Source organism: Tarenaya hassleriana, unplaced genomic scaffold, assembly GCF_000463585.1.
Source record: "Tarenaya hassleriana unplaced genomic scaffold, ASM46358v1 Cleome1, whole genome shotgun sequence".
Classification (NCBI taxonomy): Eukaryota; Viridiplantae; Streptophyta; class Magnoliopsida; order Brassicales; family Cleomaceae; genus Tarenaya; species Tarenaya hassleriana.
In genome coordinates this window covers 7,376,283-7,396,267 of record NW_010960187.1, presented here as the reverse complement: position 1 = coordinate 7,396,267, position 19,985 = coordinate 7,376,283, and the positions used below count along the sequence as shown (strand labels likewise).

General features: G+C 40.7%; 5 protein-coding genes across 7 annotated transcripts; 4 read left to right on the top strand and 1 right to left on the bottom strand.

Moving 5' to 3' along the window:
• Positions 1-2,171: 2,171 nt before the first annotated feature.
• Positions 2,172-3,791, top strand: LOC104817414 (scarecrow-like protein 23). 3 transcript variants are annotated; one of them, XM_019203944.1, is made up of 2 exons: positions 2,172-2,542; positions 2,576-3,791. In XM_019203944.1, the coding sequence occupies exons 1-2, from the start codon at positions 2,436-2,438 to the stop codon at positions 3,684-3,686; spliced, it is 1,218 nt and encodes a 405-aa protein (XP_019059489.1). In that variant the 5' UTR covers positions 2,172-2,435; the 3' UTR covers positions 3,687-3,791. The 3 variants fall into 3 exon arrangements, with proteins under 3 accessions (XP_019059489.1, XP_019059486.1, XP_010544911.1); XM_019203941.1 differs by having other exon boundaries at positions 2,173-2,536; positions 2,570-3,791; XM_010546609.2 differs by having other exon boundaries at positions 2,174-3,791.
• Positions 3,792-7,396: 3,605 nt separating this feature from the next.
• Positions 7,397-9,559, top strand: LOC104817406 (methionine gamma-lyase). The gene is made up of 4 exons (XM_010546596.2): positions 7,397-7,870; positions 8,229-8,630; positions 8,720-8,883; positions 8,980-9,559. The coding sequence occupies exons 1-4, from the start codon at positions 7,513-7,515 to the stop codon at positions 9,370-9,372; spliced, it is 1,317 nt and encodes a 438-aa protein (XP_010544898.1). The 5' UTR covers positions 7,397-7,512; the 3' UTR covers positions 9,373-9,559.
• A 153-nt stretch (positions 9,560-9,712) lies between these two features.
• LOC104817401 (beta-carotene isomerase D27, chloroplastic) lies at positions 9,713-11,907 on the top strand. Its single transcript, XM_010546583.1, has 6 exons — positions 9,713-10,242; positions 10,743-10,835; positions 11,143-11,204; positions 11,293-11,399; positions 11,497-11,592; positions 11,694-11,907. Exons 1-6 carry the CDS (start codon positions 9,841-9,843, stop codon positions 11,741-11,743), a joined length of 810 nt encoding a protein of 269 aa, XP_010544885.1. The 5' UTR covers positions 9,713-9,840; the 3' UTR covers positions 11,744-11,907.
• Positions 11,908-13,629: 1,722 nt separating this feature from the next.
• LOC104817383 lies at positions 13,630-16,163 on the bottom strand. Its single transcript, XM_010546562.2, has 6 exons — positions 15,567-16,163; positions 15,326-15,491; positions 14,850-15,026; positions 14,674-14,757; positions 14,316-14,397; positions 13,630-14,209 (listed from the first exon to the last, which is right to left on the bottom strand). Exons 1-6 carry the CDS (start codon positions 15,860-15,862, stop codon positions 13,755-13,757), a joined length of 1,260 nt encoding a protein of 419 aa, XP_010544864.1. The 5' UTR covers positions 15,863-16,163; the 3' UTR covers positions 13,630-13,754.
• Positions 16,164-19,294: 3,131 nt separating this feature from the next.
• On the top strand, positions 19,295-19,876 carry LOC104817375. Its single transcript, XM_010546550.2, has one exon. It carries the CDS (start codon positions 19,388-19,390, stop codon positions 19,712-19,714), a length of 327 nt encoding a protein of 108 aa, XP_010544852.1. The 5' UTR covers positions 19,295-19,387; the 3' UTR covers positions 19,715-19,876.
• The last annotated feature ends 109 nt before the right edge of the window (positions 19,877-19,985 follow it).

The window sequence follows — 19,985 nt, the reverse complement described above, 5'->3', positions numbered from 1 at the left end:
GCAAAGAATTCACGTCGTGATGTGGCATGAATAGAAGCTCCACTGTCAATCACCCAACTGGTCTCATGGCATGCGAGGTTGATCATTTCACCATCGATCATGATCAGAAACTCATGTCTTGCAACTGCAACTCGTTCCTCACCGTCTTGTTGCTTATTTCCTTTCTTATTGTCCTTCTTCAATTTCCAGCAATCCTTCTTGATATGTCCCTTCTTATGGCAATAGTGACACTCCACATTTGCAAATTTGTTAGATTTGCTCCTGCTCCGATTCTTCTCCTTCGGATTCCGATTCTGGCTCCTCCCCCTCGATTCAGATACCAGAATATCAGAACTCGAGGAAGCTCCTTGAGATTGTCGTCGAGTCTCCTCATTTAGAATACTGTTCTTCGCATATTCCATCGAGATGACACCGTCTGGAGCTGAATTCGACAACGACATCCTGAATGTCTCCCATGAATCCGGAAGTGTGCTAAGAAGCCATAAACACTGAACCTCATCTTCAAAAGTGATCCCCATATCAGACAACTGGTTCAACAGACCTTGAAACACGTTCAGGTGATCTGTCACCGGACTGCCTTCGGCGTACTTTAAATCGACCAACTTCTTGATGAAATACAGCTTGCGATTTCCAGTGTTTCGAGCGTACAACTGCTCCAGCTTACTCCACAAAGACCGAGCATTAGTTTCACCAGCCACATGATTCAGAACATTATCATCCACCCACTGTCGTATCAAGGCACAAACTTGTCGATGTAGCAATGTCCATTGCTCATCAGTTTTGCCCTCCGGTTTTTCCTCAACGAACAACGGTAGGTGGCACTCTTTCACGTATAGCAGATCCTCCATCTTGCCTTTCCATACGTGATAGTTGGTACCGTTTAAACTGACCATTCTACTAGTATTTGCCTCCATCACTCACACAAGTGCACTGCACAACCAAGGTGCTCTGATACCACTTTGTTAGGGTTTTTACCGTGAATCACAATTCGGTAAATAAGAACCTCTTACTTGTGTGAGCACGTTAGGATGACAATATCTAGTTAGAACAGAAATTTAAATGAGACAATCGTTTTAACGTGGAAAACCTCCTCGGTGTGAGGAGTAAAAACCACGGGACCGTAGTCCACCCAAAAATCCACTATAATCTCAAATTTCCGGGTTACAACGTCCACACTTCAGTCTCCAATAAACAAGAGATACACCCGAGACTTCCGAATATTAACCAATATTCAATCTCAATAAACCCGAAAGAACCAGCTGTAACTTAGGCAGCAAGCTAACCCCGTAACTTCTGATTCCGGCAACCAAATACCAACTTCTCCGTAGAAATCAAAAGCTCAGAGGGTGTAGAATAAGCATACCAAATTTCAGCTCAAACGGAGAAGAGATGAGCATCCGAATCTTCAACTTACTCGGACATGTGCTGCTGAAGCTCCAATGACGAACAGCTTCGGTAGAAACTCCGTTTCTCCAATTCTGACCGTTGGAATCAAAATTCCACCGGACAAAACCTAGAACAATGAGTGTAGAAGCTCTCCTCCAAATTCCAGTTCGATCGGATAAGGAATGACCATCCGATCGAGGCTTTGATCACAGCTGCACCAAACTGTTTTCTCTCCCTCTTTTCTCTCACTCTCTCTTTTCTTCTTTCTGCTCTCTTGCTTGGATTACGCTCTGTATGTGTTGATCTTCCCTGACGTTTGAACTCTTTAATTATAGAAAAGAAAAGGGTCCAAAGCAATGATCAAAGAAAACATCATCATGGTGTTTCACGTAAAACACTTTACCCATGTTTCACACAAGGTGTAAAACGCCTCATGCACATGGGAGGAAGACCCCACAGTTAGAGACTTCTCTCTGTCAACCGAAAGTCAAAGCCTCCAAATGAATCCGCATGATTAACATTCTCACGGCTGCAAATCCCCAAGCAGGCGGAGCCCATTTCACGACACCTCTTGGATCGGGGCTGGGCTTTCTCTCTTTTTTAGAATGTTAAATAAACAAACAAACATGAATTGACAGTTCCCGAATTTGGCGGGGAAACCACGTTCACACAAAAGTTCACGAGTCGTCTTCTGGCGACGAGGCTTTTGGTGGGCACATGGCCTGGCGAAAGCAATAAGCATATGATCTCTGCTATCAGCTTCTTATGGTTTCATTACAAAACCATAATTTCAGACGAAAACAAAAGTTGTGGTGATGATTTGCAATTAAGCCATAACCATACACTAAGGAGAACAATGCCTTTCTGTCAATTCGGGGATCAGTTCCAAATCTTTCTTGTCTTCTTCTCTCTGCAAATCTTTTTGTCATTTCTCCCCAAAAGCTCTTCGTCTTTCGAATCTCTCCCTCTCTCTCTTCAATGATTCTCCCAGCTCTCTCCCTTCACAAAACCCACGCGAAGCTTCATGTTCCCGATTCATCATCACTCCCATGAAAGCCAAACGTCTCGACCGGGATTTCCCTCCTTCCGACGATCCCCCCGCCGCCAAACGCCGCAAGGACGTCGATTCCGATCTCCATAACCCCCACGACACCGCGGTGGCCGCAGCTGACGGGGTCGAATCCACCGCAATCCGGCTCCTCCGCCTCCTGTTACAATGCGCCGAATATGTCGCGACGGAAAATCTCCAGGAAGCCTCGAGTCTGTTGCTGGAGATCTCGGAGATCAGTTCTCCGTTCGCTTCGTCGCCGGAGCGTGTGGTCGCGTACTTCGCGCAGGCTCTACAAGCGCGCGTGTTCAGCTCCTGCCTCGGCGCGTACACTCCACTCACCGCCCAGAGGTCACTCACCATGGCTCAGTCTCAGAAGATCTTCGCCGCCTTGCAATCGTACAACTCCGTCAGCCCGCTGATCAAATTCTCGCATTTCACGGCGAATCAAGTGATCTTCGAGGCGGTGGAGGGGGAGGATCGCGTCCACATCATCGATCTCGACGTGATGCAGGGACTTCAATGGCCGGCGCTCTTCCACATCCTCGCCTCCCGCCCCCGTAAGCTCCGGTCGGTGAGAATCACCGGATTCGGCTCTTCCTCCGTTCTCCTGGCGTCCACCGGCCGAAGACTCGCTGATTTCGCGGCGTCGCTGGATCTCCCCTTCGAATTTAACCCGGTGGAAGGGAAACTCGGAGACCTAACCGAGTTGAGTCTGAGTCAACTCGGGGTGAGATCAGACGAGAGCGTGGTGGTACACTGGATGCAGCATCGGCTGTACGACGTCACCGGAAGCGACGCCGGAGCTCTGGAGGCCCTGCGGCGAATCAGGCCGAGGCTGGTGACGGTGGTGGAGCAGGATCTGAGCCGCGGCGGAGAGAGGAGCTTCCTGGGGAGGTTCGTGGAGGCGCTGCACCACTACAGCGCGTTGTTCGACGCGCTTGGGGAGGGAATGGAGGAAGAAAACGCAGAGAGATACACAGTGGAGGAGCAGTTGTTTGGGAGAGAGATAAAGAACGTTGTGGTAGGTAGAGGGGAGAGGAAGGTGGAGAGATGGTGGGAGGAGCTTAGCCGGGTCGGGTTTAGACCCGTTTCGCTGCGGGGAAACCCAGCCGCTCAGGCGGGTCTGTTGTTGGGAATGATGCCGTGGAAAGGCTACAGTTTGGTCGAAGACAATGGAACCCTCCGTCTGGGTTGGAAGGATTTGTCTCTCCTGACCGCCTCCGCCTGGCTCTCTCCACCCTCCCCTTGATTTTTTTTTTTTTAAATATTCCCATCCCATGTATAATTTTTTTTAAAAAAAAAATACTTTTGTTTGAATGACAATAATAATCAATCACATTGGAGCAAAAAAAATGGAATGTGTATTTTAATCTTGAAAAAATGTATATCCTTTTATTTCATATATAAAAATGATATCAAATGAGGAAATCTGAAAATTATTTGGTTAGTTTGGATTTGAAAATTAATTAGCAAATGGTAGGTAACTGCAATTAAAGCCCAAAATAATATTGGATATTGATAAAAAAAAAGCCCAACAGGAATGATGGGCTGGCTATTCTCTACTTGTGGGGTCCATCCATGGGATTCTATATGGGCGTTAAAAATTTCAAAGGCCCAACTGTCTGTATATATGTATATGCATGCATTAAATAATTATATTAGTTGTAGATTTCGTTCCAATTTACGTACGTACCCTGACGTTGATATGTGTGCAAAACCGTTAACTAATTACAAAAGTAGGTTAATCAACCATATGTATAAATATTATCAAATCCAATATATATATATATATATATATATATATTTTTTTTTGGAAAACTTCTCTATTAAAAATGCTTCTTCTGAAAAACAAGTCCATAAGCACGTGTTCAAATTATACATTTGGAATTTTAAAAGTATGTAAGTGTAGAGAGAATGCATCTAACCACGACATTGGAACTAATTCATTGAGAAGATTTAGAAAGAAAATGAAGATACGGCGACTAAGTGTCGTTCTTATCTCTCATCTCAATCATATGGAAAGTAAGGGTTGACACGTGATATAATATATATATATATCCCAATTTGTGTTTTTTGTATGTAGACGCAATTTCGCAACTGCGTTTGGTCTCTCTCTGTCCTTTTGTTATTGTGTGATTTTGACGACGAGTATACGACACGTGTCATGTTCATCGGCGTCTTCTTCCGACGGTCGCATCAGTAATCATCTTCCATGTCTTTATTTTGGATTACCAATGCCACATGAACATAATCAGCTTGTCATTCCCATCCATTAAAATTTGGCCATGTGGCTATTCAGTTCGGTTTCGGTATTTAATTGGTTTGAGTTTTTAGATGGTCAGTTTCGGTTTGATTTTATTTTTTATTAAACAAATGTTTATTTCTTAATAAAATTTTTATTTTTTAGATTTTTAATATTGGGTTTGACTATATTTATTTTCTAAAAATATTTTCATTCAATATTTTTGGATAGTTCGATTCAAAGACGATAACAGAATTCTCGGCTCGATCGTTTTTTTTTATGAATCATAGCTCTTTTCGTGAAAAAAAAAACTATATAGCCAATTCTAGACCCTTTTACTTATCCATATAAAATTGTAAGTCTTGGGTCCTATAAATGATCTTAATAATTATTTTTTATATCAAGAATACATGAAAGGCATAACTTAATAAGCTTTTACTATGTCATGCATAAATTCAAGAAACTTGTCATCGCAATTGGTAATGATTTTTTTTATAACCTTGTGCAGTTATTTTCTTACTGTTACGGCTAGGAAAACCGCCCCCCCACGATAGAAGCGAATGACTATCGTTTGGCCATTGTTTTTTCTTTGTAAACTCCACGTTTTTTTTGGGTCCCCATTCATACTTTGTTATATATATATATATACGTAAGAAAACATACAATGAACTTTGACAAAAATGTTCACGTAAAAGGCGGTTCTGTGTTAATGGCGACTTGGAAAATAAATATAAAATCGTATCCCTTTCAACAAATATTGTTAAACAATGGTTTTAATCTTTATAACGAACAAGGGAAAGATTATGATTATCGAGGTGGTGCCACTGCTATAATAATAATATGCCAAACCCTATATGCATAAGGATGGATTACCATTAAGAAAAAAAAATCGTAGATCAATATTACCAAAAAAACAACTAAAGCAAATCAAATCAAACATAAAAGAAAGAAGGAAAAATTGGGTAGACAGGTTGGTGTCCTTATCCGTTCCGTGCATCTATCTCGTGAAGACTGAATAATGTGTCTTTTAGGAATAATATATATATATATATTTAATATCACAATTTATGTAGAAATAATTTTTTTTTTTGGGTAACCGGGTTTTCTGGGCCGAGACCCATACTAATCTCGGGATCGAGAGCCAGCCATGTGATTTGAATTATGCGCTCCCTCCCCATCCTGAGATTCAAACTCGGGACGGGACAGACGCTTTGCGCCCCCGTTTCACCAGTTGAACTACCCAAGTTGGGTATGTAGAAATAACTTTGTTCTAAAACTATCCGTGATAGATTAGTTTGGCAAAATCACATCAAATTATATATATATATATATATATATTGGTATCTCTTTCAGCTAGGAAGAAAACTCTAGAACTATTAAAACGTGATCCAAATTCTTGGGAATATTTCATGCCCATTTTCTATAATAAAAAAAAAACCCCGACCACATCCTTTTGATCTAAACAAAGACCAAAATCGTATTCTACCGAAAAAGGGGACAAAAACGTTCTAATGAAACCGAGGCGGATGGTTGTCATGAACAATTTTACACCTTGGCATGGCCTAGAAGACGTGTAGATTCAGAATCGAACAAATGGGGATCCATTATTCGATATAATTAACGTCGGTCCAGTATGACAAATACACTATTGAATAGGCCCCGACGTGTACGTGTATTGCTGCATATACAGACTGTGGATGTGTGTTTGGCGAATTGAAGAAAAACACAAGGAGGTGTTAACCATCGATTTCTCTAGAGGGTTATAGTCGGACTACCAATCCTAATCATTTCATAATCATTATGCGCTTAATTTTTTATATTAAATTAAAAAAGCATAATATACGAAAACGCAGCTCTCGAAAGGATTGTGTTGACATTGTTATACCCTATATAATGAATGGTACAATTACATTCTTGTTAAATTTGATCCAAAAATGTAACGAAAAAGATTTCATAATCCTTAAACTATGTTATTGACTTTCTTTTTGGGTCCAATTCTCACCATTTACTAACGTATTATCCGTATGGGCTAGTAAATAACTAAATACTGGAGGTCGGATATTAATTTCACAAGTTTTTTTTTTTAAATTTCGATTTGTTTTATATTAAGAATTAGAATTTAGATAGCTATCGTATTTACTGTTTGATTTACGTTTTTTTATTATATAGAATGTATAGTACTTATAGAATTAAGATTTCTACTGTTGTTATCTTCAAAAAATAAGAATAACATTTATCTAAGAAACAAATTCAATTATTCCCCATTCTCAGTTTATTTTTTGCAAATAAAACACGATTCCGTGAATAAAAGTTAGATAGACTCCAAATAATCTGAGGCATGGCATGTGGAATATTCCTACCTTTTCGTGCAATCAAACGCAGTAATCTCCTAAATTCCACGTGGATTTCGTAGCTGAATTAGATAAAACTGTTCTTATATTTATTAATAATTTTAATGTAATTGATCTAGACTCAAATTTTAGAATGTTTGAATTTTCTATCATTCTCTAATTCAAATAAAATTAAATCGCGTAAATTATTCTTATCAGTATTGTTGATAATAAAAGATTTTAAATATGTAATATAATTTGTTTCGAACAAAACGTCTAATCCAATTAGGGATTTGATTTACAAAAAATAGATAATTTAATGTGTTACATCTAAATTCAAAATCCTAAAAGGAATATGCCTACTATTTCTCTATATATATTAATATCTCCTCCTCGCGTTTTACCACACACCCCAACCAACGCACCAACAAACAAGAGAGGCTCTATCCAGGAATAACCACAAACCCGCTCCCAAACACTCTCCTTTTCGATTGACAAAGACCATGGCCGAGATCAAGAGCCACGGACTCGTCTTCGCCGGCAAGAAGCGAGGCGACCGCGACGATGACGTCGACGGAGTCGTGGCGGCGAAGAAGCCGGCGGCGTGGGAGGACCCGGCGGCGGCGTTGGCGAGCATCCGGCACGAATTCGGCGAGCACGGCGGAGTGAACATGTCGATAGAGGCATCGGCCACTTTCACGGTGATGGAGCCGGAGACGATGCGGCGGATGTTCACCGGAGAAATCGGACCTGACAACGACTTTTACATCTACAGCCGCCACTTCAACCCCACCGTCCTCGCTCTCAGTCGCCAGATGGCCGCTCTCGAAGGCACCGAAGCCGCCTATTGCACCGCAAGTGGTTAGTAAGGCAAACCCAATATATATAATATAAAATATATAATATTCGTATAATTATAACATCTATACATGCATTATACACACGCACGCGTATCTTGATGGCAAAGTCTCTTTGTGGAGATAGATAGATGTTTTATTGTCTAACCTCAACAAACTAGATAGGAGATCGAAAAGGGTCTATATAAATCTATTTTTTTAATTAAAAAAAAAAGAAATCAGGAATTAGATCCACTCTCCCGTGCATGATTACGAGAATTGACACGAGGGATCTAGGAAATTATTTTTAATTTTGTCACATTTATACGCACGTATATAATCTCAGACAGTGAGCGATTAATTGTGAGAAACGATGACGTCAGGGATGTCGGCGATATCATCGGTGATGCTTCAGCTATGCAGCAGCGGCGACCACGTGGTGGCGTCGACGACGCTGTACGGTGGAACCCACGCGCTCTTCACCCACTTCCTGCCGAGGTGCTGCAACATAACCACCACCTTCGTCGACATCACCGACCACGCCGCCGTCGCAGACGCCATGGTCGGGGGCCGTACGAAGGTGCTGTACTTCGAGTCGATGGCTAACCCCACGCTCACGGTGGCCGACATACCCGGGCTGAGCCGGCTCGCCCACGAGAAGGGCGTCACCGTCGTCGTCGACAACACTTTCTCTCCGATGGTGCTTTCTCCGGCGAAACTCGGCGCCGACGTCGTCGTGCACAGTATCTCCAAGTTCATCAGCGGTGGGGCCGACATCATCGCAGGTACTTTTTACTTAAAAAACCCACGTGTGTTTCTGGTTAAGAAAGGACCGTACACGTGTCGAGGGGTAATATGGGTAAAATAACGACAGGGGCCGTGTGTGGGCCGGTGAAGCTGGTGAAGGCATTGATGGATCTGCTCCAGGGGTCGCTGATGCTACTGGGTCCCACTATGAACGCCAAGGTGGCGTTTGAGCTGTCGGAGAGAATCCCTCATCTGGGCCTCCGTATGAAGGAGCACTGCCGTAGGGCACAGGTGAGTTCGACCATGTTTGAATTCTAATAAGAAGAAATTATATTATAATTATATAGTATTAAAATAAAAAATGGACATTATTACATGATATGAAAGGTATATGCGGAGAGGATGGAGGGGATGGGAATAAAAGTGATATACCCGGGGCTGAAGAGCCACCCGCAGCACGAGCTTCTGAGATCGATGGCCAACAGAGAGTACGGGTTCGGAGGGCTGCTGAGCATAGACATGGGGACGGAGGAGAGGGCCAACAAGCTCATGACTTATCTCCAAAACGGCACGCAGTTCGGGCTCATGGCGGTGAGCTTGGGTTACAGCGAGACACTGATGTCGTGCTCGGGCAGCAGCACGAGCAGCGAGCTGAACGCGGAGGAGAAGGAGAAGGCGGGCATCTCCCCTGGCCTGGTCAGGATGTCCGTCGGCTACTTGGGCACTCTGGAGCAGAAATGGTCTCTCTTCGAGCGTGCTTTCTCTAGACTGCATGCGTGACTGATCATCATCCCTTTCCTTCTTTCCATATGTTTATATATATATATATGTCATGCACTCTTTACGTTTCCCGTTAAGAAAACGTCTTATTTGCTTTCATTCTTCACACGCCATTACTTGCACACTATTAAAACAATCTTTCTACTGGAGAGATATCAATACAAATACAAATAGGGCTTTTACAGCATGCAATGCAATTGCAAGCGTGTCCTTCTAAAGGACTTTTACAGATATTGGGCCTCTTGTCTTCGAAATAAAAATGAAAACGGATACATAATTTGAACGGAAAATGTTGGGCCATACATATCTATGATCCACTTATAAAATGCCACTTATCTCCCTCTCTGCTTCACATTTCGTATGGCCAATATGCAAAGTCATTTGCTCTTTACAGAAACGAGAAGCGAGCAAAACACGCCTCGTTTGTGGGTAGAGCAGCACGATTAAGCAGAATCTTGACGTTAATTCATGGTGGCGACTGCTTCCACGACCCTTCAGTCAATCAATTTCACGCATTATCACCGGAACCCACTCTCGTCCCGCCGGCGTTGCGCTTTCTTAGCCGTCCGATGCGGGATCGCCGAGCCCAGCGGAGAACCAGCTCCGTTGGGGCAGAAGACAAAGTACGATGATGGGTTCTTCGAGAAGGCTTTCATGACTCTGTTCGGTCGTAAGATGGAGAGGTTTGCTTCGGTCGATGACGATAAGATGAAGAATCAGAATAAGAAGAAGAAGGGCTTATTTGAGCACGATTATGACAGTTTTGTGGATGTCTCGAGGAGAGTGATGAAGGGTCGATCGAGGTTGCAGCAGCAACAAGTTGTGAGGGAGGTTCTTCTATCTATGCTTCCTCCCGGTGCCCCTGAGCAGGTTCTTATCAGTTCTTCTGACTAGTTTCTTGCTCCTCAAGTTATATCTAAATGTTTCTGAAAAAGCTTTTGGAAAGTTAGGTCAGTAATTGGAATAGTAGGTTTCTGTCGGTTGTTTCATTACGCTTCCGAATATCATGAGATGCTGCAGGAACTGTCTGTGTTCTTTGATTAGGTCACCTATTACTCAGATAGAGTAGAAAAACCTCTGGATTTAGAGCTGTATAACAGTATTGTGTTGAGTTGTTTACAAAAGAAATTGCAAAAAACTATCATGTGAATGATTTTATGAAGAAGGAAACGATTTACTCGATGGAATCCCCTTTCTACTTGTCATGTTTCTCTGTGAATGCTAAGCCTTTTCTGTTTCAGTTTCAATTGAGTCAGCTTATTAGAAGGAGAATCTAATAGAGTTTGCTTCTCCTAACTGTGTTCACCTTTATTATCAAAGATTTAACTCGATTAGTAGTGATTCTGTTATCGGTAAATGGCGTGGTGCAGTTCAGAAAATTGTTCCCACCGACAAAATGGGCTGCAGAGTTCAATGCTGCACTCACGGTGCCTTTCTTTCACTGGCTGGTTGGTCCATCAGAGGTATCTTTCCTCGCTACTTCTGCTTATTGGGTTCGGTTATTGAACGAAGAATCAAAAAAGAAAACGATTTATTGTCAGACGGTTAGCTCAATCCGTTGTTGAAAGCCAAGAAAGGGTAGATTTTGCCAGGCTCTGTAATGGCTATTGTTGTGTTTGGTGCTGTATCATACACCCTTTTCTTCATTAACCAGAGGGTGTCACTCTCAGTCTCTGATTGTGAGAGATTTTGCGGTGGATTTCTGTCATTTTCTGTTCACTTCACTGGACATTTGTTTGGATATTCATGTCAAATGTGTTAACAATGTAGGTTGTAGAAGTGGAGGTGAATGGAGTGAAGCAAAGAAGTGGAGTTCACATAAAGAAATGCCGGTATACTGCCATTGTATATAAAAAAAAAGCTTGAGAAGTTCACTCTCTGTTATGGAATACACACTGATATAATTCACCGGTGATGAAGGTACTTGGAGAACAGTGGGTGTGTAGGAATGTGCGTGAACATGTGCAAGATTCCAACCCAAGATTTCTTCACCAATGAGTTTGGCCTTCCGCTCACCATGAACCCCAGTATCTATCACCTTCATTCCACTACAAATACATGTATACGATGTACCGACGGGTTTTGAGCTGAAAAATGCTGTGATTAATTGACCCTTTTCTGCAGATTTTGAAGATATGAGCTGCGAGATGATTTATGGCCAAGCTCCTCCGGCATTTGAAGATGATCCTGTCTCAAGACAACCTTGCCTGAAAGACATTTGTACGTGTGTTACAGGAGGAGTTAGCATAGCTTCTGTCTTTGGATTGATTTCACAACATCTTTATGATTCAGCCATCAAATTCTGTTGATGTTGCTTGCAGGTTCTGTGGCCAACCCGAGCTCCCCCATTTGCCCGAAACTACAGGCATGATCACAGGCTCTGGGGGGTGTGGCTGATGTGAGTGAAGAAGAAGTATACCGTCTTTATACAAACAATGTACGTACATCTGAGTTGAGAATGTTTCTGTTCAACGTCTTGGTACATGTGAATCTTTGATCTCGGGATTGGAACAAAGAATTCTCGAGGTATATGAATCTTTTTTATAAAAAAAAAAAAACTGACCCAAATAAGAGAGGGGTGGGGTGGCATTGGTAAATATCATTTCACATGGCGAATCCTTAATCTGCCAACAAAAAGGGAGGCCCAAAATGAATAGAAGAAGACAGAGAACCGAAAAGAAAGAGGACACAGAGGCAGTACAGTACACTTTCTAATTTACAGCACATCGTCAATTGATGCTGACAAATTCAAATCCCATGTTAAAAACAAAATATAAAACGACCCAATTATCTGTGAGCTGTGACCAAAGTCTCAATGAACCTCAACCCATCAAACCTCGGCTCAAATTTCTCCGGGCGCTGCGAAGCATTCGTCTTCCTCAACTCCGATCCCTGATGTTCAGACACCACATCCATTAAAAAGGGAACAAGACAAGGATGCAAGGCATAATAATGCTGTAGGATTACTGCTTAATCAGCAACAAGATCACTAACAATAGAATGAACAATTTACCGCATCATAAGAACAGTGCTCTTGATGTTCCACTTCCACCACACAATTAATATCCCAGCGCTACAAAACCAGATTCAATTCGAAAAACACAAGAATTGAAATCCAAAACGTGAAAGCTTTTCCTTTTTCTCTCGATGAATCTCAAGGAATGTCAAATATCACCCTCATGATCAATTAACGGGGTACCAGTGAAATTGATAAATGCCAAACACCGCCCAAATCCAAAAAAAAATCAAAATCTTGTATAACAGAAACCCGGACAGATCTGGGGAATCATATTGAAGTCAAACGGAGGAGGAAACCATAGAAGAACGTTCATTTCTCAAGGGGGTACGACACCTAGAAATTTTGACAAGGAAAAAAGGGAAAACCTTTCGCCAATTAGGATGAGGAGGAAGCGATGATGAGGAAGAAGAAAGCGCGGCGGTGGACAAGGCGATTACAGAGGCGACAACACCGCCGGAACCCTTCATCTTTTACGGCGACCGCCACCAGAGAATCTCAATGAACGAAACCCGACGATTCAACGCCGGATCTCGACCACCCCACCCCTCTCTCTCTCTCTACGTGCGTGGACGAGCAGCTGCGTAAACGCCTCCATTTTATATTGGCAGAACCCACCACCCACCATATTAAAAAAAAAAAAAAATTATATTGGCAGAACCCACCACCCACCCAAATAAAAAAAAAAAAAAAAAAAAGGTCGTGCCTTTTTTCGGGTGACGTCAAAAGACAGATATTCTTAAGAAATAATACGATAAATATCCCCAAAGGTTGAATGTTTTATTTTAATCATTGAACAGCAATCTAATTTTGACCGTTGGTTTACGTTTTCATACATCTTTTTATTGGCAAATCTGTAATTCGATGTGAAAGAAAGGGCTTCGGTTCTCCTTTTTATCACCAAAACTTTCTTTCGGTTGTAAAAGATTTTAGGGTTACCACGTTTTCATTTAATATTTGGTCATTTCGATGCAAGGCGGAGAATGTACAAACGCCATTGAATTGTAGGTTACGGGTCTGGGTGGCATTTCGTCTCCACCACTCGTACCGCTCCGTAGATCCCAACGACAGCCAATCCAATCGTGTGACGCCACGTGTTTGCTTGAGTTTTGACGCAGCGCGTTCATGGCTCCTCAATCGTTTGATGTCTTTATAATTTAAAAAAAAAAAAAAGTGGACGAATATTTCTCGTTTATAATAATAATAATTACACGAGCTAGGGTTCGAACTAGATGACCAAATCCATAAAACGCAGAAGCAAACCTTCTATTCTCCCTTTTTTATAATAAGCTGAACCACCATTGGCAAAGAGTTACGGTAATGTTTTCTTTTACCAAACTACATACATGTAAAAAAAAACATGTAATTACAACCTTTTACCACCCATGTTTGCAAACCTCCTGGCTACTCCGAAAATGACAGCCTTTGTCAAGAGTCCCTTGTCCAGAGAGCACGCCACCGCAATTGCCCCTCCCACAAGCAGAATCTTCCCCAACGGTCTCCGAGGGGAATCAACCACCGGAGATGAAGATGATGATGAACCCTTCTCTTTGTCGAGGAAGAGATCATCGAGATTCACTTTGGTATTGATCTGAGCCATTGAAGCCGATGCCGATAATGGCATTGCTCCTCCTCCTCCTGCTGCCGATGAAGATCTCAGCTTCTGATACAAACGTAAACCCGGCTCTATCTTCTTCACCGCCCCCCACATCCCCTGTCTCACTCCCAGCTTTGCTATCTCCCACGGTATTCCCATGTCTTCATGGTGGAAGAGTAACACCTCGCACGCCGTCATCTCACCCTCCCGTCTTCTTGATTCAACTGTATTTATATATATATTCAGTGAATTCAACCAAACCCACTTTGGAAAACTCGGTAAAGCACTTAACTTTCTACCAGTCTTGAGCAAGACGGAAATGTAATTTACCTGCGCGGATGCACCAGCTTGAATAGTATAAGTCAACACGCCGTGGCTTGTTACGCCTTGGTATAGCCGGGTAATTTACTCCCTGAAAACAAACAAACATGAAGTGTTTATTCCCTACTTATGGGTCACATTCCGATGTTTCGTAACTGGTGGAACATCCATTGAGAACACCACATGTCTAAGAGCTCAATAAGATTAGAGTTTTCCTGGGTTACAGCTTAAAATGCAGCTCAATTAAGTTTGATACCTCCATTGGTCACAGGCTTAAAAATTTCCAAGCAACTACAGGTTCCAGCTCAGGAAAAAGAAGAGAAAGAATATAGCAAGTAGACCCAAAAAACACTTATGGTTTACATACCTTTGTGACGCAGTAAAATACTCGGCCGGCATCCCATATTCGACGTCCTATTATATACTCCCTATCACTACAAAAGAAGGGGAACTGCAAGGCAATGGCGGAATACACGCAAAAGATGAGTTAAAAGACAACCCGATAGCAGGAAACGCAGAGCGAAAGAAATCTCAAGTGCCCACCTTTCGCACCCATTGCACAACCATAGTGCCAGTGTCACGGCATTCCTCATGGGTAGAAGAATATAAGAGCATATCGTCCCACTTTGCACGAAATTCATCATCCCAAAAGAAGTCCCTCACCATCTCTGGAGTGGCATCCTCAAACACTGTCCTACTTCGATACTGGGGAGGACCGTTCTGATACATCCCCATAAAGCATAATTCAGCCAATTGCTCAGATAACACAGACAGAACGAAAGAAACACAACAGAGAGGCTGTATGGCTGGCTAACCGTGAAAATACACACTATACAACATTAGAAAAATGGAGCAAGGGTATAGACAGAGAAAGCATCAACCAGACAAGAAAAAGAAGTAGCCAATGTCTGAAAGCTTCTTCATAAGATATCTCATCACCGTCATTCAGCTTCACATATAGACAACAGAAAATGATCAAGCTAAGCTATAGAACACTTGCAAAAGCATAAGAGGGGTACCTGAGGTTCTCGCCTCCAAGCTTGATACGCGAAAGTGGGGGTCGATCGGTCCATCATCTGAATCCAAGCAGGACCGCCATCTGTAACCTCGACTAACTTCCATAAATGCCTCAAATCGTCCTCTGCCACCAACCCTGATCTCTCTTTCTCAACCTGGGGAGGAAGGCTACACAAGGAAAAGACGAGCCTGTCAGCTAAAAGAACCCCGAGGGCAAGGGAAACTTCCCTCCGTTATCGGTACCTGCGATTAAAGCTGGCATTTTGAGAGGATTGGGAATAATTTCCGACACCATAATCAGCAATCCAGGGAAGAAGCTGAAGCTTCAAACTTGGAATTGAACAAAAATTGAATTTAGATGTGGAGGAAGTGAGTGTTTCTCCACCCAATTCCGCCCATTTGGGTTTCCAAATCCAACCCACCACAACCCCCACAACTACAGCAGCCCACAGCGGAGCCACGACCATGACAACCTCCGCAAACATGTCCCCAGTTGCCTGTCTCCGCATAATATCCACCAAACCAGACGTCAGCCCCATCTTCCTCACGACCAATCACTCTCTATATAGAAGAAAAACCCTCGATCGATTCGAAAGAACAGGCGTGAAAGCGCGGGGACTGCTCGATCGAGGGTTTCAAGAGGCGAGGATAAAACCCCCTTAAATCGACCGAGCAGAGGGAGAGGGGAAACGAACAAAGGAGAGGAGATAGAGAGAGACAAAGATGAGCAGAGTCGAGAATCAGAGGGGGGAACAGACAGAGAAAGAGGATAAGGGATTGGAGTTTCAAGCGGTAGCCTGGGATTACTGTAGGCCCAATTCATTTACACTGCTTCCCCAATTCCTCTCGTTCTCACACACATATATATATATAATACAATTTTGATTCACGGGGAAAAAAAATCTTTTTTTTTTAATCTTTAAGAATCGCTCGTAAGTTGTAATGAAAAGATAGATTCTACTCTTGTATATGTTTTTCTTTAAATAATCACGTGCTAAATCAGGATGTTTCCTTTGGCCTTGTGTGGCTCTTCTCAACAATGTTAATTATAGATTATTATCATAATGTGCAGACGTGGTTCAAATAAGAGACCCTATTAGATATAATCTTTAAAAAAAACTCGTAGTACAGGTTTTTTTTTTTGTCCATCGTCCAAATAATCTTATAATTTTGGTGAGAAAAACAAAAGATGTTTTTATTTGTTGACGAAATAAAATCATAATAATTTAACTATATTTGGGAGGGATTTTCGGGCATATATTAACAGGGTGACAAAATCATAATTTAACTGACAGCAGGAAATGATCCAAGTGTTGGACGATGACTGGGCCATTTTGGATAAGCATATTGAAGAAACGGTCATTTTTTTTTTACTTTTTTTACAAAAAAAAATAAAGGAAAGAGATAATTGTGCTGTGTTCCATAGATTTTGCCATTAAAAAAAAAAATCACTCGGTCCACGTGTTTTGTTCACTCGAGGATATTATGCGGTCGCCGCGGCTTTTGCGTTCTGCCCTCCATTTGAACGGACTTATATGTTTATCGATCTATTTTTTTTTATAAACATTATCGATATTTAAAAAATAATATTATACAAAAGCAAAATCCATCTTTTTAAAAAAATGTTGTAAAATATTTATCCTTGCCCCTAAACTCACTACAGGTCATTATAAAAAAAAATACATTCTCTTTTGTTATTTTGAGCTCAACACATACTTTTTTTTTAAACTGTGATCCATATAATAAAAAATATAACCTTATCAAATGTTATTCTCATTTATCATATCATATAACTTATAATATTTTTATCAAACGATTAATAAGATATGTAATGGATGAATATAATAAATTAGTGTGATCACCGTAAATTTAATATTATGATCAATGAAATCAAAATAAGACCGGATTATATTTCTGATGACAAGGTCGCATATGGAGAATGTTATATATTAAAATTAAAATAATAAAACCCAATAAGATGGGTTATCACTCATATACATAACAGGAATCTTATTTTTTAAATCTATTTAATATTAACATTTCTATGTTTCGCATCTTAAAAACGTGGTCGGAAGGGGATTGATGTGACTTCATCGCACCAAAATTATTAAACTTTCGACGTTTTCACAAAAAATCGATTTGACTCCGCACAACTTCACGAATGCTTGGCATGGTCGGTCCATGATGTCAAATCATTATAGATAACCATAGCTCGATAACGCTCTGTATGTATTTTTATTATTAATTATGTTTCAATAATCAATAGCAAGCATCTTTTTGAATACTCGCGTATGGACGGTGGGTATGGTTTTACAATTTAACTATATGTAGAATATTATAAAATACCATAGTTTCATTCATATAAACCATCAAGAACATATATATATATATATAATAGATTCGTATTTAAAGATGTATGTTCATAGTTTAACATCGTTTAAGATCAATAAAAAAAATATAGAATATATCTAAATCTATTAATGACCACATTTATGCTTTAATGATAGCTAACGTTATAAACCCCAGAATTTAAATTACTGAATTGAATCACATCAATTGATAATATTTTTTTTAATACTATAACATCGGTGGTGATTAACAAAAAATTTAAAACTTGGTTTATCGGTGAGAGTTACGGATCCGGAGGCAAACGCGGCCGGTTTGCACTGAAGTTCGTGGTTTGACTCGTCATACGTGTACGACCATGCACACTTAACTTAACCCGTGCTCTTTTTTTTTTTTTTTTAAAATATTTATTATAAATTCACTTTTCAACAAGAGTCACTTTTTCAACCTATACAAATTCGGAAGTAATGGAAAGACCAAACCTTTGACAAAAAAAAAAAAAAAAAAACGATTCATTGTTAAAGTGGGGCCCACGAGTGTATTTTGAGTTTACAAATCTCGACTAAGCCAAAATTCTTGTACCGTTCCTATATAATAAATTTACGCATGACTTCTCTGAATATCGCTAGGGTTTGATTAATACAAAAAAAAAAACAGCTACTGTTTGCGGCTGGACATTTCATTTTGTTTTATTATTATTATTATTAAAAATATATATTGATGGTCGCATTTTGTATAATATGCCAACATGAAAATGGACCGTTACAACCATTTGTGCAGCAATAATAACCAATTCGAAATTGTCTTCTGACATCTAACTTATGAAACGCTCTGTGCTGCTTTCCCACTTCACCATCAACAAACGTGGAAAACGTTATTCGTTCCTTCCTCTTTCACCCTCTCTCGTTTCCTTCTTCTTGGAGTCGTATCCCTATTTTATCCCCAATCAAATTAAATCACCACTTTTTTTTTACATTTCAAACGTGAACAAAAGAAATATAAAGAATACGTAGATTCGGTTTTATCAATATTTTCGGACTAAAATATTTTTTTAGTTCTATTGGTTTGAATGATTTTAAATATTTATTAATAAATTAGATCGTCTTAAAATGAGAGGGATGATGAGCGAAAACGATGTTCTTCGTGGATTCCGTGATTGTTTGCATGTAAAAGGGCAATAATATAATTATTTGTACAAAAAAATAATGTAATTATTTGTACTTTTAAAAAGGCTTGGATTTGTAATGGACCTACAGCCCAATGAACAAACGTTAATAGATATTAGGCCCAAGGCCCAATAAACGAAGCACATTTAAATTTAATAGTTGAATTCAGATTTCCATGAGTATTTGGGATATAATTCAACATTTTGATTGAGTTTTACCAAACTATTTTTTTAAAGATAAGGTTCAAAATTATTCTAAACTCTAATTGATATATGTATATATATATATATAAATATTTTGAATCAGTCTAAATTCATTTAAATCATATAATACTTTAGAAAAAAGAATTTCAATCAGCAATTTTAGATTATAACACCATTTGATTTAATTTCGATTAGGATTTAGGGAGAATATATTCTAACTTGTTGTTGCAAACGCTAGAAACCCCTAGAAACAAGGCGTCACTTTTACATATTACTTCCCCTCCCGTCGTCATACACGACAGTTGCACACACCGAATTCAAGATTCTGATTAACGAAAACCTCTGCGAAATGTTCTTCTTCTTCGTCGGTGGATTAGGGCAACAGGTGAGGCAGGTGCTGAAATCCGGCGCCGGAAAATGCATCAGGTGCGGATCAGACGCCGATTTGGTCGATTACGACAAGGTTCTCAAGCTGTTCTTCGTCCCTGTCTGGAGATGGCCAGGCAAAGATCCTGTCTTATACTGTAGAGATTGCGATCTATTCCTCCCTCAGTCTCTGTCTCCACCGCCGCCGCCGCCGACAACCACCGTGGATAGGTTTCTCCGGTGCCGGTTCTGCGATCGTGCCGTTGAGCCTGAGTTCAGGTTTTGCCCCTTTTGTGGGTCTTCTCTGTGATTGGCATCTGATTTTTTTTTTGGGTGCCGTGCTCTGTTTTCTCGTTATCATTACATTAAAAAAAAAAACCCATGTTTTCTTGTCCTTAAATGATAAATTTCATGCTTTTGTAAGGATAGTGTTTTGTAAAGAGATTTCGGGAAAGATGGTGACTTTTTTATTGATGAAGTTTGGGTGGAGATTGATTGAGTTTAGCTCCATGTATATGAATCTTTTCCCGGAATATTGTTTGTTTGGCTTCCGGGAAAATTTATACCCCGAAAGCCTTATT

Bases quoted from the DNA above. Each gene is read 5' to 3' on its own strand.
- LOC104817406 (XM_010546596.2), top strand. From the start codon at position 7,513: ATGGCCGAGATCAAGAGCCACGGACTCGTCTTCGCCGGCAAGAAGCGA. The intron at 7,871-8,228 runs GTTAGTAAGGCA...CGATGACGTCAG, and splicing joins CGCCTATTGCACCGCAAGTG to GGATGTCGGCGATATCATCG. The intron at 8,631-8,719 runs GTACTTTTTACT...AAATAACGACAG, and splicing joins TGGGGCCGACATCATCGCAG to GGGCCGTGTGTGGGCCGGTG.
- LOC104817414 (XM_010546609.2), top strand. From the start codon at position 2,436: ATGAAAGCCAAACGTCTCGACCGGGATTTCCCTCCTTCCGACGATCCC.
- LOC104817401 (XM_010546583.1), top strand. From the start codon at position 9,841: ATGGTGGCGACTGCTTCCACGACCCTTCAGTCAATCAATTTCACGCAT. The intron at 11,205-11,292 runs GTATACTGCCAT...CCGGTGATGAAG, and splicing joins GTTCACATAAAGAAATGCCG to GTACTTGGAGAACAGTGGGT. The intron at 11,593-11,693 runs GTACGTGTGTTA...TGTTGCTTGCAG, and splicing joins ACCTTGCCTGAAAGACATTT to GTTCTGTGGCCAACCCGAGC.
- LOC104817383 (XM_010546562.2), bottom strand. From the start codon at position 15,862: ATGGGGCTGACGTCTGGTTTGGTGGATATTATGCGGAGACAGGCAACT. The intron at 15,492-15,566 runs GTACCGATAACG...TTCCTTGTGTAG, and splicing joins AATGCCAGCTTTAATCGCAG to CCTTCCTCCCCAGGTTGAGA. The intron at 14,210-14,315 runs GTAAATTACATT...ATATAAATACAG, and splicing joins AAGCTGGTGCATCCGCGCAG to TTGAATCAAGAAGACGGGAG.
- LOC104817375 (XM_010546550.2), top strand. From the start codon at position 19,388: ATGTTCTTCTTCTTCGTCGGTGGATTAGGGCAACAGGTGAGGCAGGTG.